Here is a 27,944-nt window from a genome sequence, read left to right as displayed (position 1 = left end):
TCTAATGGACAACTTCTTAATCTGAAGAATATTTCAATCCTAACACTTTTTTTTCCAAAAGACTGAAGAGAGTATTTCACCTGACATTACATAAACACAGCTTCTACTTCCAGTAGCCAAGCTTCATTTATTTTTAAAGAAAAAAAAAAACCCTGAATGAATTAACACACCACATTACAATGCAAACAATCTACAACATGATGCAGAACAAGAATAGTAGAGTTAATTCTCCACAACACCCATCCCTTGACCCATGTTATAAGCTCCCTTGGGAATAATGTAAACATTTACAAAAATTTCAGAGTTATAAGTACATTATATTAAGTCAATGGCAGACATGATACATTGGCAAGCGATTCAGTTCTCAAAAGGTTGCGCTGAAGCACAGCGTGATTTGAGGAGGAGAGCTAAGATGTCAAAACAGAAACTGCAGCAGGAGATCATGGTTGGCGGGCTTCCTGGGATGGGCAGAGCCATGGCACAGAAACGAGGTGGTCCCGTGAGATACCCTCACTCAAATGTTTGCCAAGACCCTTGGCCACAGTTTTCTGCTTGAATAATTTGATTTTGCAGATCTCATCTAGGACATTTTCTTCTCTGGTATTAGAATTCCCGTTAAGTAGCCAGAGAACAGCTGGCCTTCACTACAAACCCACTCCCCCTTCTGCAAAATAGCCCAACAGGAGCAACATTTGCTGCTGCTGCTGCTGTTTAATTGGCCTTAATGGAGAACATGAGGGGTCTTTGCTGACTGAGACTCCTGCAGAAAAAACAGAACCCCTTCGCAATTTGGCAAGAAGTCTGGTCGCCCCGCTTTTGAGAAAACGCCCATCAATCTGGGAGTCCAGCAAGAGGCTTTTAAGGCAGCCTTGTACCCAGGAATGGCCTACCTGGGTATCCTGAGTTTCAAGAACCAGCCAGCTCATTTCTCTTCCCAGCAGCCAAACTGGGAAGTCCAAAAGTACACGGTGAAAAAGCAACTGGTGGCACTGAGGAAATATTTAGCAGGGGGTTCCTCTGAGGAAATGGAGATGGGGCACGCCTATTACAGGGACCCTGCAGGGTAGCTAGTAAGTAGGCAGCACTCCCCCCCCCGCTATTTTTTTTTAAAGCAATTAAGGCAAAGGCAGAGGAAGTAAAGCTCATGCAATGCAATGTCGTGATGTCAGCAAGGCAATTTTAAAGCAGTGGCTCGCTAGCACTTTGGAACAAGTGTAATGCATTTTAAAATGGCAGATAACGTTTTTTTTTCAAAGCCCACATTTGGAATGTATCAAGAAATCTCCCAAGGAGAGAGAGAGAGAGTCTCACTTTTCACAAAGCTATTCCCAAAGAAAGACCAGTAGAGGTTTTTGGCCTCCAGCATTAACAGTTTTCATTTCTTTTGGCTCATTTTTAAAAATCATCCTTGATGGGGAGAATTTGGCCCTTGTATTTACAAAACAGGCAGTCTTCCAGCGAACCAAGAGGTAATCCTTTGGGGGGGTCACTACATATACAAAAAAGACTGGGATTTGGGAGGAGAGAAACAGACCAGAGTAGGTAAAATCAGATAAGGCACATATTACAACCCACTTTGCTGTCCTATCCTTATTCTTCATTCTACCTGGAGGCGTTTTTCACATTTTCTGATAAACCCACAACAACATTTCCCAAAATGTAGTGTATTTTCCAAAGGGAGTAAAAAACAGGGCAAGCCTACTCCTTGAAAATAAAAGTGACAGCTTGAAATGGCAACTAATTGCTGGATGAGGAGTACGGTCCAGATGATTTAACTGACAGACATCCCTAAGACTGTGCTCAAGATTTGGGAGTATAAGTATTTTGAGGCAGCTTGGCCCCATCTGGCCGCTTCCAGATATATGGGGAGTGCAAGCCATGAAATCCCTCACCAGCATAGCTGGGCATTGCTGCCCCAGTGTGTTGGATCAGACTGGACAAGACTGCCCGAGGTAGCACAGTAATCGGTACCTTCCAAAAAGCATCCTTGGGTAAGGAACTGGCTCAAATCCAGGGGAGGATTTTACATCCCAGGATGCCAGAAGTAGACTCATACAGGTGAGAGGGTGAGAAGAGCACTGACTGAACAGGGTGCCCCAAAGCCAAGAGACCCAAGATCATTGGAAAGCTGTGGAAGAAATAGATGAGAACTGCTGAAACGTCAAACTGGCCCAGCCAAAGCAATGTTTCTCAACCGTGGCAGCTTTAAGAGGTGTGGACTTCAACTCCCAGAATTCCCCAGCCAGCCACACTTCAATTCTAGGAGTTGAAGTCTACACCTCTTAAAGTTGCCAATGTTGAGAAAGACTGATTGCACTCAATGGCTATTAGACACCCCCCCAAAAATCTGAGGAAAGAAATACTTGTAGATGCAACCTAACTGTGAGTCTCGACACTTTGCAGATCCTCATCCATGTGTTTATGGGGTAAAGTGGGATATCTGAACAGAACGTGATCTACCAGAACCAGCAATGAAAAGAGTTCTGTGGTTCAATTGTGGGAATACTTCTTTCTAAGAGGGACAGGCTTGGACCAGATCATGCGCATCTTCAAAATTTCTGTTTTAACAAGCAGGTTAATAGCCAGCAAGGCCAAAGGGAGACAACAGAAAGCAACACACTCTAAACAAAACAAATAAGCAAAATGAAGACCTATCAACAGGTCAAAACTTCCAGAAAATGGGTCCTATTTTAGGAGAGCAGGGGCAATATTTGAACTCATCCCCCTTAATTAATACAGTTTTCCAGTAGGAAAGCTAGCAGTTCAGTGAGAAGATTAGGGCAGACCATTAATCATGCTGCTAACTTTCTATTTCCAGGAATTATCTTCCTGGGGGAAGGATTCAGTTACAAAACTCCTACTCTGGCAGCAGCAAACATCAAAAAATAGTTGTTGTCATGAACAAGCTGCTCTTTGTGCCTATCTCACTATCACACATTTCCTTTCACAACAATCTCTAGAGCTGCAGAATCCCCCAAAGATACGGGGAGGCAGCCTTAGCACAAAGCAAGCTCAAAAACAGGGAAAGGGTGAGAGAAGTTTAAGTCTCTTCCCCGAAATCTTCAGGGGAGCCTGGTGGTGAATGGCTGCTCTTTCAAAATGAGGCAGTCACCAGAAATGACAGTTTTATCCCGTTCCTTGTGCATCCATTGGCAAGAATGATATAGGTGAGTGTCAATAAAGGTAGGCCTAGTCAAATTTTATGGGCAACAGCCGTGCCTTGGCACAGGCTGTTGCCATCGTGAAAGGAGAACCATACATAAAACCATGGTTAGCGGAAAAAAGAGCACCACCCCTCAAAGGAAAAAGAGAAAGAGAGAAAAGAGAGAGCCTCAAATGAGGAACCCAATGTGTTTCTTGCAACAACTCAAACCAAACTACTTGGGTAACCCAACCAATGAGGATCAGGACCAGGGATTTCCATAATTGGGAACTGTTGGATATTCAGGGAGGCTGTTTCCTGAAAAGTTGCTGTGCTGGGCTTCCCTGCTTGGAGGATCTTTCCACGATCCACTCTGCCATTCGTTCTGGGCTTTCTGAAAGCTTCCACCTCCACTACGGTAGATCCGGTGAACCTGATTGGAAAGAGAAAGAAAGAAAGTAGGAATGAAGCTTCTATCTGTTGGAGGTCTGCTTTGCACTTCTGTCCAAAGCACTGACTTTCTTTCCTTTAACTTGGTTTAGAAAAAAGGAGTAATCAGAGGGGAGGATGCAGGGATGATGTTTAGTCTGAGATACGGGGATTAAGATCTCAGAGTGATTTTTTTAAGAGTTGATATGGGATTAAAAAGTATTATTTAGATTATGAATAATTTTTAGTTTTTAATTTGGAATTGCTTATATTCTTATTTTTGTCTTTTTTAAAAATTTGCTTAAATTTGTTTTGTATTCGAGTTAAAGCACATTATTGATTTTGTTATTTGTATAGTTGGATAAGTTTATTTAGAATTTGCTTGTTTATTTGTAACCCTATAATCAGCTCTGGGAAGTGAGGGGGGGAGGGAGGGAGGGGGTTATTCTAGGGGGGGATATTGTTAAAAACTTGTATAAAACTTTTCAATAATAAAAAAAAAGATCTCAGAGTGATTTTTAAATTGCCCCCTTGTAGTTCCAGGTTGGCTTTCATGCCTAGTGGGTGGGCCTGGAACTCAAAGTCTCCTGGTGATTGGCCCAAAGTCACCCACCAGCTTTCATGCCTAAGGCAGGAGTAGAACTCAGTCTTCTGGTGATTGGCCAAAGTCACCCAGCCAGCTTTTGTGCCTAAGGCAGGACTAGATTTCAGTCTCCTGGCTTTCTAGATGTGCCTTAACCAAAGTTTGATAGGTCACGTGGTTTCTGTGGACATCAAAGCCAGGTTCTCTGCCCCACTCAGTTCCATTGTCTTAACAAAACTGGAAGCTGAAGGATTCAAAGCAAAGTGCCAGCCTTCAGCATAATCATTATTTCTGCTTTGTTTGAAAATAGGCCGCCGACCATAAAGAAAAATAGAAAGACGGGCACGGAAGACAGTGACTTATGTCTTTGTCATCCTTCAGTTAGATCAGGATTTGTCAAAAAGGGTTCTGTGGAACTCCTGTGTTATGTGAAAACCTGATGGGTTCCATGAAAAACTAAGGGAAAAACTAACGTACCAAACAAACAAACAAAAATCACTTGAGCACAGCCAATATTCTGGCTCTAGAATTTTGCTTCCTGGCTGACTGGGGAATGCTGGGAATTGAAGTCCACAGGGCTTAAAGTTGCCAATGTTGGACATCCCTGCCTTAGACGACCCTTGTATGTGGCATTGGAATTCATGCTGGAAGTAGATGCCCCAGAGAGACAGAGGGTGGGTGAAGACCTGGGGAAACGTTCTCAGTGCAGTCTCCTTACTTTGGGTTGGCCTAACCCCTGGAGGTAGCCCCCTATCCTTTATTCTTTAGGTAGCAGTTGAAAACTCTGCCTTCCAGTGGTCTTTCAGGGAGAGAGGTTGATCATAGCCATGGCTTGTTAAAGATTTTTTAAAAGAAGATTTTAACATTTGGATTTTATGTAAATGTTTTATGCATAGTCTTATAAGCCACTAAGAGTTGCTAGAGCAGTGGTTCTCAACCTTTTTATACAGCGACCCCGGTCATAAGGACGCACCGCGCATGTGCGCCGCCGTCCCCATGCGCAGCGCGCATGCGCAGCAGTGCCCCTGAGGGAAAAAATGGCGGATCGCGTTGTTTGGCGACCCCTATAAAATGGTCGTTCGACCCCAAATGGGGTCGTGACCCAAAGGTTGAGAACCGCTGTGCTAGAGTATTACACTTACATTATTGTTAACATTTAGTTTTATATGGCTACCCATCTCACAAAACTATTATGAGCTGTGACACAATACAAATATCAGTATAAGAGAGACAATTTGTGTAGTGGTTGAAGTCACCAGACTAGAAACTAGTGGAATGTGAGTTGGATGACTTTGGGCCAGTCCCTCTTTCCCAGCCCACCTCACAGGGTAGTTGCTGGGTTAAAAATGGATGAGAACTTGAGGCCTGTTGCTGGGTTAAAAACGGATAAGAACTTGAGTTGACTAAAATAAAGGTGGCATAACATCAAATAAATCAATAGCAAATAACAAAAGCATACATAAAATAGCTGGTATGGGATTCACTGTACATATATACAGGATGTACCAAAGGTTAGGCCCCCATGGGCTACCCACAATATGTTTTGTTAATGTTATTAACTAAGGTTCCTTTCAGACAAAAAGTTACTGTACTTAGGAATGTTCAAAAGTATGTCAAATAAATAACAACACTTCTGAAAGAAAATAGCAAGTCATGAAACATTTAATGCAATTAAATAATTACCTTTTAAGACCTGACTTTTCGCCCACTGGTCAGTTGGGGAGGGGGCAGCAGGGGATGAGAGCATTATATGGTGCCCAGATGATAGCCTGTGCTTAATGGAGCCACAGAGTGACTCTCTTTTGCACCCCCACCCCGCCCCGGGAGAGGCACACCATGCACCACAAATTCCAAAAAACCTCTGACTCACCCGGATGAGACTTATAAACATCCCGACAGCGCACAAGGTGAACATAACTGCTGGGAAGAGCATGACCACACCAGCTCCAACACTAGTGCCGATAAAACTTATGGCAGCCACCCAGCCACTAGAAGAGACCAAGAGAAAAGAGGGTTGCAATTTTCAGAAAACATTTTTCTGCTTTATTGAGCCAGGGCATATGGAATCATCAGTCTCATTCCAGTATGTATTGACTTTCCATCCAAATAAAAGCAAAGCAGGGTATTAACTGTAGTTTGGAACAAACTGAAATATTTAAACCAACTTTAAAGGTTGGCAATGATTTGCTTCCGCTCAACCAGGAAACTATAATTGGTTAAAAACTTTCTCCCTGACCTGTAATAAATTAAGATTCAGAAGGAAACTACTGTCAATGTTTTCATGACAAAAAAAAAATCAAAATAAACCCCGTATTATTATTACATATACGACTAGGAAACGGGGAACAGGTAATTTTTACAATAGATCAAAATACAGGGTTTCTCAATGAGCGGTCAGTGATCAGAGTCATGTCCCACGAAGAGTACAGATAGTCCTTGACTTGCAACCATTCATTTAGCGACCATTTGAAATTATAACAGCAATGAAAAAAGTGACTAATGACCAGCCTTTACACCGGGGGCCTTCAAACTTGGCCCTTTTATGACTTGTGGACTTCAACTCCCAGAATTCCTCACCCAGCCAGTCTGGCTGAGGAATTCTGGGAGTTCTAGTCCGCAAGTCATAAAAGGGCCAAGTTTGAAGATCCCTCTGCTTTACACTTACAATAGTCATAGCATCTCCAGTCACATGATCAAAATTTGGGTGCTTGGCAACTGGCATGTGTTTACAATAGTTACAGTGTCCTAGGTGTCATGTGATCCCCATTGGCCACCTTCCAAGCCACCTTCCGACAAGTAACATCAAAAGGGGAAGCTACACTTGCTTAATGAGTGTGTGATTCACTTAACAACTATAGCGATTCACTTTACAACGATGGCAAAAAAGGCTGTAAAATCAGGTGTGACTTCCTTAACAACTACCTTGCTTAGCAACGGAAATTCTGGTCCCAATTGTGGTTGTAAGTTTATTTATTTATTTAGCAGGTGGCATCTACAGAAGTCATGCAACCACTGTTATACAACACTAATAAACCACATTATTCATACAAGCACAAATATAAGTTTAAACAAAACATCAGGAGATAAATTATGTAAAGTGTGTCGACAATACAATAGATGAAATAAAATGTTGGAGTAAAACCATAATAAAATTGCCATAATATGGCACTATGGAATTGCAATAGGATAGATGTTATAATTCAATAGTCTAAGGAAGCTACCCATATAACTGCTTCTGGTGTGGCTATAAAATTTCAGGTGCCTTGAAATTTTCCTGAGAAGACATTTTTGAACTATATGTGGTTGTAAGTCAAGGACTACCTGTTTACAGGTATAAGCCTGGTTTGGCAGTAGCATCTGAAAAGGACCTGGGTGTCCAGGTAGACCACAGCTGAAGCTTGAGCCAGCAATGTGCTGCAGCTGTTAAAAAAAGCCAACAGCTTCTTTGACAGAGACATAATTTTAAGGTTTTGGAAAGTGATCAGTCCACTCTATCCTGCCCTGGTTAGGCCACTCCTGGAATGCGGAGTCCATTTTGGGTCATCAAAATGCAAGGAAGATTCTGAGGAACTGAAAAGAATGCAGAGAACAACGACAAAGATTGCAAGGTGCTTGGAGGCTAAACTCTAGAAATAACATTTAAAGCAGTGGTTCTCAACCTGTGGGTCGGGACCCCATTTGGGGTCGAACGACCATTTCACGGGGGTCGCCAAACAACGCAGTCCGCCATTTTTTCCCCCTTTTCCTTAGCTGTGCTACTCCCTTTTATTCTATTGGCTTTTGAAAGCCAATAGAATAGACTCTCTTGAATAGAGTCTAATTCTATTGGCTTTCAAAGGCCAATAGGAATTGCCCAGGCTGTCTCTGCCCTGCTGAGCCCGCCAAAAGTCCCATTCTGCAAGCGGTGCTGCACCAGTTGAGTAGTCCTCGACTTACGATCGGTTGAGTAGTCCTCGACTTACGACCGGTTGGGGGTCGCGGCATTAAAAAGGTTGAGAACCACTGATTTAAAGGAACCTGAGAATGTATAGCTTAAAGAATTTTTATCTCTTTTACATTGGATGTTTTATTTATTGTTATGCACCATCCCAAGTAACCTTTGGGGGAGATGGATGGCTATATAAATTTGATAAAACATAAATAAGAACCGGCTAAAGAGAGATATGATAGTAGTCTTCAAATATTTCAAGGATAGTCACAGAAACAGGTGTGGATTTATTTCTAGAGTGCCCAAGGCTAGAACCGGAAGTAATGGGTGGAAACTTTACAGAGGGAGATCCAAACTCTTAGGAGTCAAGGATGCACCAACTCTGGAGATTTTCAAACAAAAGGCGGCCAATCATTTGTCTGGGATGCTGTCCTGGGCAGGATTAGAAGATTCTAAAGTTTTGGAAGAAACCCTAGGATTCTATGAGGATACATTTATTTATGCAATTTATTTCTCTGCAATCCATAGGAACCATTAAAACACAATAATATAGTAAGAACAACAATAAATTACAGGTTTCTTAACAGATACATTGAGTAAGAAATACTAATGGATCTATAACTAATCCTCAAAGGTGTCCAGAAAACATGGTTTTTATCAGCTTTCAGAGGACCTAAGCTATTCCACAATAGCTGTACTTTTCTGGGTAGGAGCTGGGCATCCTTAATAAGTGCTCCACAGATGTCTGGGGTAGACAAATAGATACTGTCTAAGAAAGGTGGTTTCTTAGATGTCCAGGCCCTGAACCATATAGGGCTTTAAAAGTAGTGACCAGTATCTTGAACTGCACCCACAATATGTCTGTAGCAGTGCAAGTCCTGCAATTATGTAATGTGGCATTAGAGCAGGTTTGGGCTTAGACGCAGAAACAAAACATTACTTTACATTATTGAGTCTTCCTGATTGATTGATTGATTAAATTTATATAATTGTTGAGAAATATCTTTTGATAGGCTTTAGAAGAACTGCTTCAAACCCATAGAAGATTGTATCAACCCTTTTACAGCTATTTACATTTATAGCAGTATTGTCGACAACTTTACTGTAATCTTCATATCCGTAAAGCTCACCCTATCTGATTAATAACAGAATCCCTGTAAAGTTGTACATTATCCTAGCCCAGGGGTAGGCAACCCAAAACACTCAAGGAGCCACTTGGACCCGTTTCACACCGAAAACAAAACACTGGGAGCCGCAAAACCCTTTGGGTATCTAAAATGAAGATAACACTGCATATATCCTTTTTTACCTTTATTTATTTATTTATTTAATTTTATTTATATGCTGCCGAATCGCAAAGGACTCAGGGCGGCGTACAAAATTAAAACAATCATCTAACAATAAAACAATAAAATAATACAATCATACAGCATGTCCGATCATATCCCCCCCCCCCGGGACATCAGCCCCAGGCCTGCCGGAACAGGAGAGTTTTAACGGCTTTCTTAAAGGCCGGCAGGGTGGGAGTAGTTCGAACCTTGGGGGGAAGTTGATTCCACCAGGTCGGAGCCACCACAGAAAAGGCCCTTCCCCGAGGGCCCGCCAGCCGACATTGTCTGGCCGACAGGACCTGAAGGAGGCCCAATCTATGGGACCTCACTGGTCTCTGGGAACTGTGCGGCAGTATGCGGTCCTGTAAGTAACCTGGCCCTATGCCATGAAGGGCTTTAAACCAACACCTTGAATTGCGTCCGGAGACCCACAGGAAGCCAGTGCAGCTCGCGGAGGATAGGTGACACGTGGGTGTACCTTGGCGCGCCCACAATCGCTCTCGTGGCTGCATTCTGAACCAACTGCAGCCTCCGAACGCTCTTCAAGGGTAGCCCCATGTAGAGCGCGTTACAGTAATCCAGTCTTGAGGTGACAAGGGCATGAGTGACCGTGAGTAAAGCCTCTCGGTCCAAATAAGGCCGCAACTGGTGCACCAGGCGAACCTGGGCAAAGGTCCCCCTGGCCACATCTGATAGATGTTGTTCCAAATTTAGCTGTGAGTCCAGGAGGACACCCAAGTTGCGTGCCTGCACTGAGGGAGGTAAATTTGCCCCCCCCCCCCAGGACTAATGATGGACCATCCAGTTGATCTTTGGGAGGCAAGACCCAGAGCCACTCGGTCTTGTCAGGGTTGAGTCTAAGCCTGTTCACCCCCATCCAGACCCTCACATCTTCCAGGCACTGGCACATCACATTGACTGCTTCACTGAAAGGACACGGGGTGGAGATATATAATTGGGTATCATCCGCGTACTGATGATACCTCACCCCGTGTCGCCGAATGATCTCACCCAGCGGTTTCATGTAGATGTTAAAAAGGAGGGGGGACAGGACCGAGCCCTGAGGCACCCCATGATCGATCATCATTATTGTGAGGAGCACGAAGCTGAAAACACCAGCCTGAAGATGACGAATGGGACTTCGTCGAAACGTCACCAAGACACTTCCAATTTTACGCGGGAGAAAACCCGAACAACCAAAGACCTACATATATATATATATATATACATATATATATACATATATATATACACACACACACACACACACACACAAACACACACAAAAGGATATATGCAGTGTTATCTTCATTTTAGATGTCAAAAGGGTCTCTCTCTCTCTCTCTCTCCCTCCCTCCCTCTCCCTCTTTCTGCCCTTGGTCTGCCAGTCCTCTTCCCCCACTGTGTGTGTGTGTGTGTGTATGTGTGTGTGTGTGTGTGTGAGAGAGAGAGAGAGAGAGAGAGAGAAAGGCACTTGCGCTTCCCCCTTTTTCTTTCTTTCCTCTTTCCTTCCTCTCTCCCTTTCTCTTCTCCCTCCCTTTCTTTTTCTCTTTCCTCTCTCCCTCTTTCCTCTCTCTCTCCTCTCCCCCTCCTCTTCCTCTTCCTTTCTTTCTTTCCTCTCTTTCTCCCTTTCTCTTTCCTCTCCCTTTCCTCTCTTTCTTTCTTTCCTCTCTCCCCCCCTCTCTTTTTCTCTTCAACTCCCTCCCTTTACTAACAAAACCAGTTCACCTACCAAATCGTTTAACTTTCTCCCTTAAAGCTGGGCAATCGGGGATTCACCACATTCTGACAAAGAGAAATGCCAGCATCTCTCACTTAGCATCTATCCTGCTGCCAGGACGGCAAACGCTGTATGTAAGCAATATCTGGAGAGCTACAGTTCATCTGCACCCTCCTGAAAGGCTCTCCCATCCGTTGCAATGCCACGCTTTGAAAGGCCCCTGACCCTCCTCCGCTTCAGACCGACTGCGCCTAGCAGGGAGCCTCAGTAGCCGGTGAGGACGGGAGGAGGGGAGGAAGAGAGACAGACCGTCTCCTCGCAGCTCACTTCCAATCCCAATGTGGTGAATCCTGCTTGGGATTTGGGACTGAGAGGGGGAAGATCCTGGCTCCCAAGCCGCAGGGACTTCCAACCACAGAGCTTGCTTGGCTCTGTTCCCAGCCAGCGCCGCGCGTGCAAAACAACAACAGCAACAAAATGCTGCGGTCGAGACTTGCCCGCCTGCCCGGCTCCCAGGCCTCAGTAGCCAATCATTTGAAGCAAGCAGCCTCGTCCGGAGAGAGAGGAGAGGGTGAGGGCGGATGGACCGAGTCTGTGGCAGGAATAACACGGGTTCAGGAGATGTTAGCACGAAAGTTCCGCGTCTTTAGACTTACCTCGCCTTGCCCCCCACTGGTTCTTCACCAGAACAAGTCGCCCTCTCTCTCTCTTTCTTTCCTCTGCCTCTCTCTCTCTCTCCAGATGAGGAGAGAGAGAGAACGAAAGGCAGGGGGCGCCGAAGGGGCAGGGAGAGGATGGGGGCGCAGGAGGCAGTAGAAGGTGCTGAAAGGAGCCTGGGACACCACGGACCGGTCCAGGGAGACGCATAGCTGGTTTGGCAGCCCTGGGATGGCCAGGGAGCAATGCTGCCGCTGCCCCAGCTGGAACTGCTGCCCAACCTGGTCCGGGGAGACATATGGCCGGCTCGGCAGCCCAGGGACGGCCCAGGAAGCGATGCCCCCGCTGCCACCGGGACTGCTGCCCAGCTTGGCCTGGGGAGACACGTGGCCGGCTCGGCAACCTGGGGATGGCCCAGGAAGTGATGCCCCCCTGCTGCTGCCCCAGCCGGGACTGCCGCCCGGCCCAGCCTGGGGAGATGTGTAGCCAGCTCGGCGTCCCGGGAACGGCCCAGGAAGTGATGCCCCCACCCTCGCTGGGACTACTGCCCAGCCCGGCCCACAGAGACATGTGGCCAGCTCGAAGCGATGCCCCCGGTCCGGGGAGATACGTGGCCGGCTCGGCGACCTGGGGATGGCCCAAGAAGTGATGCCCCCCCGCCCCCCCCAGCCGGGACTGCTGCCTGGGGGGGGGGCAACAGGAGGAAGAAGGGGAGGAGGAGGAGCTGCAGGAGATGGCTCAAAGAGCCACATGCGGCTCCGGAGCTGCGCGTTGCTAACCTGTGTCCTAGGAAAGATCTGGGTTCTTTAATAAAGGGACAAATGGAGCTTAAGTTAAAAGTGTTAAGAATGTTAAGAAACAATTCAGCAAACCAATTAGATGCTGTAGCACCACTGTTTTCTATTGTATAGGAGGATAGATTTTTTTAAAAAAAATCTAAATTGGGGGAAAATGGAAGATGTGTTAAAATTAGTTGCTTTACTTACCATGCTCCCCACCCCTTGAAACCGATTGCCTGAAGGACTGTCAGGATAAACTGGGCTCCAAAAATGAAGAAAAATGCCATGAAATTAAAAGAGCTGTCTGACCTGGGGGAAGCATGAGGAAGAAGAAACATAAATTTAGTACACAAGTAAATACAGGTTGTTCTCGATTTACAACCATTCATAATGACTATTCAAAGTTACAATGAGAATAAAAGAGTGACTTATGACTGTTTCTCACACTTACAACCACTGTAGCATCCCCATGGACCATGGTCATGTGTTCAAAATTTGGATGCTTGGACACTGGTTCATACTTGTGATGGTTGCATTGTCCCAGGGTCATGTGATCCCCTTTTGTGACTTTTTTGGGGGAGTGTCTGGGTCCATTTTTTATTTAATAACACAGATTAAATTCCTAATCTCTACCTCCTTTTTCTGGCCAATGATAAACTACCCTTTTGTGACTTTTTGACAAGGAATTTCAATGGGGAGGTCAGATTCACTTAACAATCAACTTAACAATTAACTTAACAAAGCAGTGATTCACTTAACAACTGTGTCCAAAAAGATCATAAAATGGGACAACATCCACTTAGCAGCTGTCTCACTTAGCAACAGAAATGTTGGGCTCAATTGTGGTCATAAATGGAGGACTACCCGTAACGGAGAATAATTCTATGAATTAGTTCCATTGAGTGGGCTCTAATTCTAATGTTATGAGAAATGGAGTAAAATATATCCCTGCTGACTCATGCTTTATTATGCATCAATCTATTAATCTCCCTGTGTCTTTTTCTTTCTCTAAATAGCCCCAACTGCTGCATTCTTTCCTCAGATGGAGAGTGTTCCAACTCCTTGATCAAAATATTGCAATTAAGATTTAGGGGTAGGATGAAGGAGGGCGCTCCAATTCATTTCTTTATTCTGCAGCACCAGACCTAGAGCTCTAATTTTGGAAATTTAAGAGCAAGAGATAAATACACCAGTGTGAAATTTTACCGGAAGGCTTTGTAGACTGGCCGGAACCAACACACATAACTACAGGGGCTGAAGAGGACAAGCCAAAGAATTGCCAAGCCAAAATTGGTACCAGTATCACCACCGATCCACCAAGCCAGAGAAGCAATGAGGTTAACACTCAAAGTGATGCAGTAAACTATGAAGGAAAAAAAAAGAGAGACATTCAAAGTACTGGGAAAATCCAAGACTCTTTAAAGCAATGATGTACAATATGGACTTTGAAAGCTTATGGAGAAATTAGATCTAAGATAATGTGCTAAGAAAAGCTTCTCTCAACAGTACTTGGGCGATAAAACCAATTAGCCAAAGGACCAGAAGTCCTACCCAGAAGAAGTCTCTATGACAGAGGCTGGGTGTGTCCTCCTTGGCAATCAACCGCAGCTGAGGTGATCTGATTTGTTAGTATTTTAACTTAGTAAATATTTTTTTCCATTCACATATTGCCGGGCTAGTATTGTTTTCACACATTTTGATGTTGATAAGCTGGCTACCGAGCTGATTTTCTTAGGTAGCAAAGATAATTAATTAAAAATAAAATATATCCTAGTCTCTTCTTCTGATAAAGGCTCCTGGATTTTTATTTTCATCAAGCCAATTTTTTTTAACAACGATAAATTTCTAGCAGCCTAAATCGACGGTTATTAATCCCATAAAAAGATGCACAAAGGTGTACAAATATGCCCAAGAATATACTCTCAAACATCAGTGCACATTATGAAAGATCAGATCCAGGCTCCTGGATCTTTGTTTATTTATAGAATTTATATGGCTACTCATCTCAAGTAATGACACTGAACAATGTTATCTGTTGCAACTAGTCTAATTTGGATCTGCACTGAAAGGGGGATAACTGACACCAGATTTCGACAGCCCCGCCTTTCCCTATGGCTGCTTTTCGGCCCTCAGAATCCCTGGAAATCTAGCGTGCTTGGATTTCTGTAAGGAGGCCATTAGCTAAGAAAAGGCTGGTTTCCCATTTGATGATTCAAGTATAGCAACAGCACTTAAACTTATATAACACTTCAGAATCCTTTACCAGCCCTCTCTAAATGGTTAATAGGGTCAGCATATTGTCCCCAACAATCTTAGTCCTCATTTTACCAACCTTGGAAGGATGGAAGGCTGAGTAAACCTTGAGCCGGTGAGAATCGAACTGCTGGCAGTCAGCAGAATTAGCCTGCAGTACTGCATTCTAACTGCTGCACCATTACAGCAAGTATGCTTACTTTATACAAGTCCATCACTTAGTTTTGATTTTGTATGGTTTTAAAATTTTAACCTGCATAGGTTTACTATTTTAATATACTTTAATATATTTTAATTTCTAGTTGTTTTATAACATCAGCTGCCCAGAATCGCCTTATAGGAGAGATGGTCAGAATAAAAACCAAATAAATAAATAACGTGATAATGCCAAGTTAAATCCTTTACCAACACCAGCTCTAAGAAGTAGCCCCTTTGTTGGAATAGATTTAAGTTAATCTTTCCTAGATCAGACTTTGGCCGGCAACCGCAAACTTTTTGGGGAAATCACTGCATGGGCATGAAGGAAACAGACTTCTCCTGTTGATTCACTTACTTCCTAGAAAAGACTGTTCTAAACAAGGACATGTGGCTGATGAGTCATCAATAAATCACTTCTTCTAACTCTTATTTGGAAAAATTAGGCAAAGAAGTCCATAATGCTGAAGAAGGTAGAGGAACATGACAACTAAGGGCAACCGTGGGATCTGGCAGGGTGAGAGCTGTGAAACATAAACACAAAGCTTTTGCTGTGTCCCTGCATAACAGTGCCCTTGCTGACCTTAATAAGGACATTAAGGATACAGGTCCAGGTAGTTGTGATGATAACTCAAATAAGCAGGGGATCGTGGTCTGAGATGAAGAACTTGTTTTTGACAGGGAGAAGTGCGAATCAGGTATTACACATCAGTCATGTAAGAAGAGCAAGGCATCCAAAAAGAGAAGCCAACTTCTGGTTGGTGATTCAACTATAAGGGATGTAAATTTAGGAAAGGACACAGAGGTTTTGAAAGAGGTCAGGTGTCTTCCAGGTGCTACTGCCAGTAGGACAAGAAGCATATTTTTAAAATAATCAAGAATGCCAGCAAGGTCTGTGATGTGGATGCTATTGTACATCTTGGCACTAACGATCTGTCCCAAAAAGATGTACTCTCTGTGCAGAATTATTTCCAGAGCTTGGAGAAGGAACTTAGCAGGCTAGGCTGTAGGTTTACTTTTTCAGAGGTTTTACCAGTGTATAAGGAGCAAAATGGAAAAGAATTCAAAAGGAGTGGTGTAACGGGAAAGGCTTTGGATATATTAGTCATGATGTCCATAGCTTGTCCAATAAAAAAATGTACAAAAGAGATGGTTTGCATCCATCAAAGAAAGGGAATGGAGTTACTTGGCAATAAATTCACAGATTTTCTGGAGGAATATTTAAACTAAACAATGGGGACAGTGAATTAATTGATACAGAACATACCTGTCCCCGGCAATTTAAAAATTATAGGGCTATCAGTGCATGTAACATAGATGTGTATGTGGACAAGAATATCAACCTTATTGTCAAACAAAATCAAGCTTTTAATTACAAGTGCCATACAAAATGCACTAACCAAACAGGTGGTAAGAAAATAGGGGAACTCAGGCACCACACATGTTATGTAAAAGGTAAACACAGGGTCAATCATAAAGGATTCAAATGTCTATACACCAATGCACAGAGTATGAACAGCAAACAGGGTGAACTAGAAATTCAGGTTAATGAGGGCAGACATGATATTGTTGCCATTACGGAAACTTGGTGGGATGAAACCCACAAATGGAACACACAGCTAGAGGGATTTAAATTATTTAAAAGAAACAGACCAAATAAAAGTTGCTCTCTCTATAAGAAATAACTACATCTCTACTAAATAGAGCACAACAATGATGAAAGCTGTCTTGAATGCATTTGGGTCAATATAAAAGGGGGGGGGGATGACATTGCCATAGGTGTATACTATAGGCCACCCAACCAAACAGAGCAAATAGATGAACTTTTTGCTAGTCAACTAACTGTGTAGGAAACACATCACAATAGTAATGGGGGACTTTAATTACCCTGACATCAACTGGGAGACAAACTCTGCATCAAGTGGAAGATCAAACAGATTTTTGACAAACCTAGCAGACAACTTTTTCTCCCAAAAAGTAGAGAAGGGAACTAGGGGATTAGCCATATTGGATCTAATTCTCACTAACAGATATGAAATGATAGAAAGTGTTGAAGCCACAGGAACCTTGGGGAAAAGTGATCATGCAATATTGGAATTCAACATTATGGAAGCATAAGCAATAGAACACAGTCAAACTAGAGTCTTGGACTTTAAAACAGCTAATTTGAATAAACTTAGAGAGGGCTTGGGAAGGATTCTATGGATGAGAATCCTCAAGGGAAAACAACTCAAGAAGCTTGGGAAATTTTGAAAAGTAAGATAATAAAAGCCCAGTCTAGCACAATACCAACGAAGAAGAAAAATAACAGCTCTCAAAAGAAACCAGCATGGCTACATAAAGAACTCTCTGATAAATTGAAAGATTAAAAGGACAAGTATAAAAAGTAGAAAGAGGGGCACATAACTAAGGCAGAATATCAGCAAAAATCCCAAGCCTGCAAAGATGAAGTGAGGAAAGCTAATAATGCTCAAAATGAACAAAAGCTTGTGACCACAGTTAAAAATAACAAAAAAAGCTTCTTTCAACATGTAAAAAACAAAAAAAAAGTGAAGGCAATGATTGGCCCATTAGTGGGTGAAAGTGGCAAGAGGGTGACAAGCAACAGGGAGAAAGCAGAACTATTTAACTTGTTTTTTGCATCTGTCTTTACACAAAGGGAAAAAACAGACCAACTTACCAAAAATAGTGCCATAAAAAACAGAATAGAAACACAAGTTAAGATAGGCAAGAAAATGGTAAGTGAGCACCTGTCCAGCCTAGACGAGTTCAAATCACCAGGATCAGATGGATTACACCCCAAGGTTCTCAAGGAACAGGCAGATGTGATCTCAGAACCACTGAACTATATTTTTCAAAGATCCTGGAGCACTGAGGAATTACCAGAGGACTGGAATAGAGCTGATGTAGTTCCCATCTTCAAAATAGGAAAAAAAATGGATCCATGAAATTACAGACCTATCAGCCTGACCTCAATACCTGGGAAAATTCCGGAAAAAATAATCAAACAACAAATCAGCGAACACCTAGAGGCAAACGAAGTCATTACTAAAAGCCAACATGGATTTGTCAAAAACAGATCATGCCAGACAAATCTTATTGCATTCTTTGACCAAGTGACAAAATTAGTGGACCAGAGGAATGCTGTGGATGTAATTTACTTGGACTTCAGTAAGGCATTTGATAAAGTAGATCACAACCTACTACTTAATAAGATAGAAAAATGTGGGTTAGACAGCATCACCACCAGATGGATTCGTAGCTGGCTGACTGCATCTACATGGAGGGAAGTGTGTAGTGGGGTGCCCCAGGGCTCTGTTCTAGGCCCAGTGCTCTTCAACATCTTCATCAACGATTTGGACGAGGGGATAGATGGGGAACTCATCAAATTTGCAGACGACACCAAGCTGGCAGGAATAGCCAACACTCCAGAAGACAGGCTTAAGATACAGAAGGATCTGGACAGACTTGAACACTGGGTGCTATCTAACAAAATGAAATTCAATGGTGAAAAAAGTAAGGTTCTACATTTAGGCAAGAAAAACCAAATGTATAGGTATAGTATAGGGGGTACCTTGCTCAATAGTAGTAACTCTGAGAGGGACCTCAAAGTCCTAGTGGACAATCACTTAAATATGAGCCAGAAGTATGCTGCAGCTGCCAAAAAAGCCAACACAATACTAGGCTGCATTAATAGAGGGATAAAATCAAGATCACGTGAAGTATTAATACCACTTTACAATGCCTTTGTAACCCTTAAGAAAACCAAAATCATGGCATCCGGCCCTCTCAATTCCTGGCAAATAGATGGGGAAAAAATGGAGGTAGTGACAGATTTTATTTTTCTGGGCTCAAAGATCACCTCAGATGGGGACTGCAGCCAAGAAATTAAAAGACGCTTGCTCCTGGGGAGGAAAGCTATGGCAAATCTAGACAGCATACTAAAAAGCAGAGACATCACCCTGCCAACAAAAGTGCGTATAGTCCAGGCCATGGTTTTCCCAGTTGCAATGTAGGCTGTGAAAGTTGGACCATAAGAAAGGCTGAGCGCAAAAGAATTGAGGCCTTGGAACTATGGTGCTGGAGAAGACTCCTGCGAGTCCCTTGGACTGCAAGGCGTTCAAACCGGTCAGTCCTAGAAGAGATCAACCCCGACTGCTCTTTAGAAGGCCAGATCCTGAAGTTGAAACTCAAGTACTTTGGTCACCTAATGAGAAGGAAGGATTCACTGGAGAAGAGCCTAATGCTGGGAAAGATTGAGGGCAATAGAAGACGGGGACGACAGAGAATGAGATGGCTGGATGGAGTCACTGAAGCAGTAGGTATGAATTTAAATGGACTCCAGAAGATGGTAGAGGACAGGAAGACCTGAAGGAACGTTGTCCATGGGGTCGTGATGGGTCAGACACGACTTCGCAATTAACAACAACAACAACGCCTTGGTAAGGCCACACTTGGAATACTGCATCCAGTTTTGGTCACCACAATGTAAAAAAGATGTTGAGACTCTAGAAAGAGTACAGAGAAGAACAAAGATGATTAGGGGATTGGAGGCTAAAGCATAGAAGGAATGGCTGCTGGAATTGGGTATGTCTAGTTTAATGAAGAGAAGGACGAGGGGGGATAGCAATGTTCCAATATCTCAGGGGCTGCCACAAAAAAGAGGGAGTCAAGCTATTCTCCAAAGCACCTGAAGGCAGGACAAGAAACTAATCAAGGAGAGAAGCAACCTAGAACTAAGGAGAAACTTCCTAACAGTTACAACAATTAACCAGTGGAACAACCTGCCTCCAAGTGGTGAATGCTCCAACACTGGAAGTTTTTAAAAAGAGACTGGACAGCCATTTGTCTGAAATGGAATAGGCTTTCCTGCTTGAGCATGGAGTTGGACTAATGACCTCCAAGGTCTCTTCCAATATTATTATTATTATTATTATTATTATTATTATCATCATGGATCATCGCACAGTCAGCCAGATGTTCAGACTGGATTTGGCATTTTGTCTACCTATCGAGTCCTTACCCAGGACCTGGGATAGGCAGATGTGGATGTTTGATGGTATTACAGGTATCGTCGCAGGATGGAAGCAGTTCCTAATAAGGCCACCTTTTGCAATTGACTAATAGCAAATTTGTCAATGCCAATGGCATTATTATTATTATTATTATTATTATTATTATTGAGGAACTTCATTATGGTACTGAAGGGTGCCCAAAGGGCCAGTATCAGTATCTCTGGAAAGGCTAGGTGAGAAAAGACTGATCTAATCTTTCTAGCCTTTGGGGCTATAAATTCTGCAAGATCATTCATGCATTATGATTTTTGCCAAAGTTCCATGCTCTGCACATATTTTGCAAGATTAGTTAGATACATATCTTGGCTCTTGGCAAACTATCTTCTCATCTCACTGGAAATCTGCCATTTGTCTGGATTTTCACTAGGTTTTGTGTTAGCTTTCCACTCTATATCCATAAGGACTGGTATCTTGCTATTTAAAAACAAAACTGAAAACTAAAGATAAAGACAAAAAAACACCAGACTAAACTCAGAAAGATACGGAGGTGCATTTTTAACTTCCCTCCAGTGTCACGGTGAACAAGGTTTCCAATGCAGCTGAACTTACAGATCCACAAGCGATAGATCCTTCTCACCAGAGTCTGGTAATCAATTGGGATTTCATCTGTGAAGTTCTGGTAGAAGCATGGTTTCAGCGGGATAAATTTAGGAAGTGGGGGGAAGTTGTTCACTTTTTCTACAAAGAGAATAAAAATCAGCTGAGTTAACAGAGGAAATGGCAACTTTAGTCCTTGGAACAGTAAATCAGTCTGAAGATAAATACTCAAACAAGCTTACAGAGTTATTGGGGAACACAAATTAAAGAAGTCAAGAGAAGCAGCCCAACATAATCAGGAATGCAACAAACTGCAATCTAAGCAAAAATTTTTTAGACCTTTTAGGCAATGTAGTCATGAACAAAGCAGCTTTGGAGGGACATGTTTTACAGAAAGATGTTCATATGTATATATTCATATAGTTCAACGGGGACTAGAGAAACAGCTGTCATCCAAGTCAATTTTAGCTTTGAGAGAGAAAATTTGAATTGTTCCACTTGCACTTTACCTGCCATTCCTTCTTTAAGTGCCTTGCCAGAAAGGGTTAAGTCATGAAGAGCTGGATCTAAAACAGAGGAAAAGAAATGTTAAGTCCAGGGGGAGATTAAGACCTTAATTTCCCACAGATTCAGCACTGATAAAAAAGGAGGACAAAGGGTTCAATTTATCAAGACCTCTCAATAAGTCAGCAATTGGCCTCAAAAGGTTAAGATATGAAAGGACTTGTCCTGTATTTGGAAAGATTCATGCCAAATGAATGTATTTATTTAGCATATGGCAGTCCTTACCTAAGTCAGCTAGAAGATAGATAGATAGAACAAGTTTCAGGTCAACTGGCTATACCAGGGGTAGGCAACCTTGGCTCTTTTATGACTCGTGGACTTCAACTCCCAGAATTCCTGAGCCAGCCAGGAATTAGTGGGGTTAATACTAATCCTTAGGGAGACCATTGTTGAGCATCTTCTCATTACTTCTCATATTGTTTCTCATAATTACACGTAACTTCCTATTGGTGAGCATGCTACCAATGAACCAGGCAATTTACTTGCAGGATATTTATTACCTGAAGCAGTTTATATATGGCATTTAGTCTCAGTGTTGTATGCTGCGGTTAGGTCTACAAAAACAACAGAGGTTTTAAGTTGTTTTTAAAATCCATCTTCTATGTATGTAGTTAACAAGAGAGCCAAATGAAGAAATAAACCAACAAATGAAATGATAGAAAAGCTTCTCCTACTATAGATCTAAAAAGGAGAAATTAATACTTTAATACTTATTATTTTGTTTTGTTTTATTTTTCTATCCCTTTATTATTTTTACAAATAAGTCAAGGCAGCAAACGTATTCACCACACCTTCCTCCTCCTATATGCCCCACAACAATATGCTTCAAGTTCAGGAATGTTGTTCGTGGCACCGTGTTTATTGACAATCCTGGTGTTTTCTTGACTGTTTTCTAAAAACTGATTATTTTTGTTTTGATCTGGTACAGTGGAAGAGAAAGCCAGAGCACTTAACTTTGTTTTTCTACAATACTGGCATTTATTTCTGACCACAAACCCATTTTTTACCTGTTACTCCTAAAGAGGCAAAAATAAAGAGATGTCATATTCCTTAATTTTCAATAACTTGTAGCTCCATTTGTAAAACAAAATGCTACTATATATATAAAAATAATAATCTGAAAGAAATGCTAATATAAAGGGCACACATCTATATTAGCATAGGAAAAGCTGCATGTGTAAAATTACTGTTGCCTGGAGAATATATCAGCCATTATTATTTATTATTGCAAAACATAGAGCAGTTTGCTCTGTCACTAGCTTTAGCCAAGAGACACACAATCTGCATAACATAGGCCTTGTTTTACAGAAGGGGTAACAAGTCCTCCCTTCAGCAAATGGACAGAAGACCCCTTGTGCCAATTCTAAGAAGGCCTTTAAAAAAAAAATCTCAAGAGAATACAAAGAGGCAAGTGTCTCCTCTTAGCAGCAGCCAAATTTGTCAGGAGAGGCAGCAAAAGGAAGATTCAGAAAATCAGAAAACCAGTCCTGCTTTAAGAAAGAAGATCAAATCATATATTCAGAAATGCTAAGGAAGGTTGGTCTTCCAGAGCATCTATTTGAACAAGAGTCTAGACCAGGGGTAGGCAATCTTGGCTCTTTTATGGCTCGTGGACTTCAACTCCCAGAATTCCTGAGCCAACATGGCTGGCTGAGGAATTCTGAGAGTTGAAGTCCACGAGTCATAAAACAGTCAAGGTTTCCTACCCATGATCTAGAATATTTAAGTTTGCCTTTTTCCAGTTTATCCTGTTTGTTCACTAAGGATTTAATTAGAAACCCAACAGTTATTCTAATGTCTATGAGAACTCATTATGTTTAGGTTACACACTGAGTTTTGTTTCTGCAGTACTTCTGCAGTACTTCAGATATGCAGCAAATATTTTATGGCATTTAAAAATATGTTTGTTGTGAACTGAATTTACTTCAGGACATAAAGTTCGCCAAGCTTCATTTCTTAATGACTTTCGGAAATTGCTTGCAAATTGCTTTTTAGCTATTAAGAACTTTTGCAAAGACAGATGAGCACTAAGTGAGTTTCCTTCAATCCTTAGTAAAACAAGTTTTAAATGCAAGATTAAGGAGTTGTGGGTTTTTTTTGAATAAACAGCAAAAGATTTGAACATTGATTTGAACGGAATAAAGATCAGATGGATTTGAAATAAGATTTTGAAAATAATTATAAGAATCTTTCCTGTGGGAAAATGCTGAATTCCTTAAAAAAAATATGATTGGATGGGGCTTTGAAGGTTGGACACTAGAGGGAACCAGAAGGAACTAAAGATTACACTTAAAGGTAATACAGGTAGCCCTCAACTTACAACAGTTCATTTAGTGATTGTTCGAAGTTACAGCACTGAAAAAATTGACTTATGACCATTTTCCACACTTATGAACACTGTAGCATCTCCATGGTCACGTATCAAAATTCAGACTCTTGGCAATTGACCTATTTATGACGGTTGTAGTGTCCTGAGGTCATGTAATCTGCGACAAGCCCAGTCAGATTCACTTAACAACTGTGTTACTAATTTAACACAGTGATTCACTTAACAACTGTGGCCAGAAAGGTTGTAAAATGGGGCAAAACCTACAACAAATGTCTCACTTAACATAAATGTTGGACTCAATTGGGATCGTAAGTTGAGGACTATCTGTAATGCACAAACAGAAGGATATTTGTGAACAATGGACCCAAATGTTAATTTTAAAAGTCTCTGCCATTATGGATAGACTGTCTCTAAAAGAAGGTATGAAAGAAGAACAAATTTTACTGGACAAGACCGAGACTGATTTGAAAGGCAGGCTACAAGAATAATGTGGAAAAAGATGCTACACGGACATAGAAAAGAAACCAACTGGTATCTTAATAATTAAAAAGAATATACAAATAACAATCCAAGAGAGTGACCTGGATAACTTTCTTGTACTAGATTCACAAGAGACTTGGTTCAAAACAAAAGGTTTTGAAGCATTTTGTGAGAAGAAAAAAAAAAAGAAATAAAGTTCTATGACAGTATTTGAAGGGAATACAGTTCAAGATTCTTAAAAGTAAAAGGAAGGAATACAAGGTTAGTTTATCAAGGTTGATCAAGGTTAAAATAGATATATTATCTCTGGTAACACTTAATGAGCATTTGGTGACCAGGACTGAATGACAAGGTTTTAACTTTTTTTATAGCTAAAAGATGAGATATGGGAAGAAAAGATAATCTGTTGTATTTTTTAAAAAAGGGACCACTTATTAAATTGTTTATACTTGTGATGAAGAGGGAAATAATTTATGTATTTCTTTTTATTATATTCTTATTTTTCTTTTCTATTTTTCATTCTATTTTTCATCCTTTGCACTTTTTAAATTTGTTTCAGTTTGTATCTTGCATTTTAACTGTAATGTTTAACAAAATTGTTATAAAAACACAACCTAATATTATTTATTATCGATATTCATAATTATTAATATTCATAATTCACAGATCCTACCTACATCTTCCTGAAGGGAGAAACAATATGTATTCCCCTCCAGCATTCCATAATTTCTCAGATAATACAAAAAACTTTGGCTAGATCTTCAGTAAACTTCAGTGCACTTAGATTCTATGACTTCTGTAAATTTTAATTCATTCAAGGAAAATAGATATTCCTAGACCACATTTCTATCAAACTGAATCCTGTTTAGACTGTTTTTCAGAATTGTTTAGAAGATCATGCACTTTCTTAAAAGAAATTAGGAGGAAATAGATATTGACTATTCTAGTTCCACCTTTTATTTGCTACCATTTAACATTTTATCATTTTCTCTGATAAACTTTTTTTATTCTGAATCTAGCCAAACAAGCTCTTTTGTTATTCCTAATTTTCTTCACCAATCTTCATTCACCTTGAATTGAACATTAGGGATTCTGACAATAAGCCTACGCTTCTAGTGAACTTTTCCTTGGTTATAAATTTCCATCTCCTATTCTGGCTTTTTCAATTTTCAGGTCTTCCCTAAGGTTACTGTGCATAAATTGCTGGCTTCTTCTGCTTTTTGACTTATTTGCAATTCAATTTTCTATATCTCTTTTAAAAGGCATTGCCCCCCCCCCTTAAAAAAATCTGGTTTATAGTAGTAAAAGAATGGCTAATGCTTTTGTGCCTTCTTCCACTCTATGAAATTTAAGTTATCAGTAAGCCAAGCCTGGAAATATCCTGGAAGAACCAGGTTTGATAGAATGGCTCTCTACAAATGTCATTGAATTAAAAAAAAAACCCTCTTTCACCATAATAATACAATTTGAGATGGCTATATATCGCTCTATATCAACATTAAGACACCAGGCAATTTACATCATTAAGCTGTATCCCACACCAAATGACATACTGCAAGCTTCATATTCAGCTCAGTCTGCTCTATCCTAACAGGCTGTTATCATTTTAGATTTGCCATTTCCTCTTTACTTCCTTCTTTCAAGCAAAGCTGTACCAAGAGGAAGTATGTGCATTAGCAATCCATGTCCTCCTTGGCAATCAACTACAGATGAGAAGTTCTGATTTGTTGCAGTTTTAATTTAATAAAATATTTTTTGAATCAAATATTGCTGTTATTATTTTAATGTATTTTTATGCTGCTAAGCTTTCATAGCTACCCAGCTGATTTTCTTAGGCAGCAAAGATAATTAATTAAAAATAAAATATATTATAAGTCTCTTCTTCTGATGAAGGCTCCTGGATTTATTTTCAGCAATTTTTTTTAACAATGATAAATTTCTAGCAGGCTAAATCTCGATAATCCCATAAAAAGATGCACAAAAATGTACAAAATATGCACAAAAATACACTCTCAGCCATGAATGTACAATATGAAATATTAGAGTAGATTAAACAAAAGTACTTCCTGACTCCCAATTACCTAGTCATAGCTAAACCATAACTAAACCATGGTTTGCTGGCAAAACTATAATTGCCTTGACCACCGATACAGGGTCAGTGTTTCTCAGCCTCGGGAACTTTAGCATAGCTGGCTGTGGAATTCTGGGAGTTAAATCGACACACTGCCAAGGTTGAGAAACATTGAGCTATAAACTACCATTCAAAACTGTAATAGCTCAGTTCTCATAATATGAAAAGCTAAGGCCCAAGAAATTATATTTTGAATTTGTATGATTTAAGAACCAGATAAAAACTCTACTACATAGAGAATATCTGTTAAGTGGATCCATCAGGAGTGTATTTGGGATCATTACAGTGGTACACTTGATTCTGGTACTGTACCGATCCTGAATTCCTGAATAAAGCATCCACTAATGCTGGGTAGATCCCACTAACAGCAAAGTAAATCTTGCAAGCTTGACCATCATTAGGTGCTTCCTCTGTTAAATGAATGGAGCAAGTCTCACTAGTGTTTTTTTTAATAAAAATTATCTCTTGGTTTTTAGTTTTCAAGAAGGCCGTTCCCCATGGCATTCCACTGGTTCAATTTTTTTCCAGATGAGCTGGCAGAAATCATAAGTTCCAATAATGAAACAATCTTTTAAAAAGGGTATTAGTTATACTTATAACTAGTTATACAGGGATGTGGGCAAGGCTGAAACTGGTCTCTACCATCAAGTTTATTTTTATTTTTTTGACACATAGACCTATAAGCAATTTTCACTGGTTGAGGCGGGCAGTTATAGAAAGGGAATTGAATAAATCATTTTTAATAAAAGGGAACCCTGCAGGCCACAGTATCCTCACATTTATTGTAGAATGACCACTTCAAGGACCAAACTTCACCACAGTTTAGTGAACAAAACCTTTCCAAGTTGTTAAATTTTCAGATCTGTATCACTAGGTCATCCCCACGCTGGCTGGGGATAATGGGTATTATAATAATAATACAATATATTTGGATATGCTGGAGGACCGGGCGGAGGCAGCCTGGCCCAAACCATACATTTTACATTTGAGGTACAATTCCTGCAGGCCAAACTTAGGAACCTGTTTCCCGAGGGCAAAGTCAATTCTTAGGCCACTTGTTTGCCTTTTAACTCCGCCACATTTGTGCAAAACGCTCCAGCTTACAAGGGGGGGGGGGAGGGAGCCAGGAATCTCCCCAGGATACCTGAGCCATCCAGGAGGCTCTTCCTTCCCCACAATAGCTCGGCTTCCACCTCAGAAGCCCAGCCAGAAGAGTGTTCCTTCGGGGCGCCCTAATTTTTCGCCCATCCCATCTCATTAAGTTCCCTGGGCCCACGATGGGGCCCGAGCGTTGCATAAGCTCGCCTCGAAGCTCAAACGTGGGCCACCTCCCCCAGTTCGCACAACCGCTCCCAACCTTTCCCATTCCCCGCTGCTTTTCCTTTCCAACGAAGCACAGCGCTATTCAACACACACACACACACACCTTCCACCAACCTCCCAGCTATGCCCACTCGCCCAGCTTCCTTTGCACATACAGGACGATCCGAGCGTGCAACGGCTCCCTGTGACAGGGACTGCTTGTGCAAAGCCCCGCCTCTTCTAACGGCGCCAGCCAGTCACCGGTCTCCCGCAGCCAACGGCTGGGGAGGGGGGGGGAAACAGCGTCGCCCCCTCAGAAGCTCCCCGTGAGATGCACCACGTCCTCCGCCGTCTTGGACATCTGCCGCGGTTGCCTTTTGCTTCTCCCGAAAGCTTTTTCATCCGAAACTGCGGCGTGCCACCGGGAGTTGTAGTTCTTCAGACGACGCTGCCCGTAGGGCTGAGTTCGAGGGTAGACTACAAGTTCCGGCATTCTCCGCGAGCGGGCC

General features: G+C 41.6%; 1 protein-coding gene across 3 annotated transcripts; it reads right to left on the bottom strand.

Moving 5' to 3' along the window:
• Window positions 1-122: 122 nt before the first annotated feature.
• Window positions 123-27,790, bottom strand: SCAMP4 (secretory carrier membrane protein 4). Of its 3 annotated transcripts, none has more exons than XM_039328517.1 (7): window positions 27,560-27,790; window positions 21,139-21,195; window positions 20,642-20,770; window positions 13,776-13,932; window positions 12,777-12,878; window positions 6,025-6,142; window positions 123-3,575 (listed from the first exon to the last, which is right to left on the bottom strand). In XM_039328517.1, exons 2-7 carry the CDS (start codon window positions 21,143-21,145, stop codon window positions 3,405-3,407), a joined length of 684 nt encoding a protein of 227 aa, XP_039184451.1. In that variant the 5' UTR covers window positions 21,146-21,195; window positions 27,560-27,790; the 3' UTR covers window positions 123-3,404. The 3 variants fall into 3 exon arrangements, with proteins under 3 accessions (XP_039184451.1, XP_039184452.1, XP_039184449.1); XM_039328518.1 differs by having other exon boundaries at window positions 27,571-27,790; XM_039328515.1 differs by having other exon boundaries at window positions 27,612-27,790.
• Between the last annotated feature and the right edge of the window lie 154 nt (window positions 27,791-27,944).

The sequence above is a fragment of the Crotalus tigris genome, unplaced genomic scaffold, assembly GCF_016545835.1.
Source record: "Crotalus tigris isolate CLP2741 ecotype Arizona unplaced genomic scaffold, ASM1654583v1 scf7180000024379.1109085, whole genome shotgun sequence".
Taxonomy (NCBI): Eukaryota; Metazoa; Chordata; class Lepidosauria; order Squamata; family Viperidae; genus Crotalus; species Crotalus tigris.
This window is presented reverse-complemented; position numbering and strand designations above follow the sequence as displayed.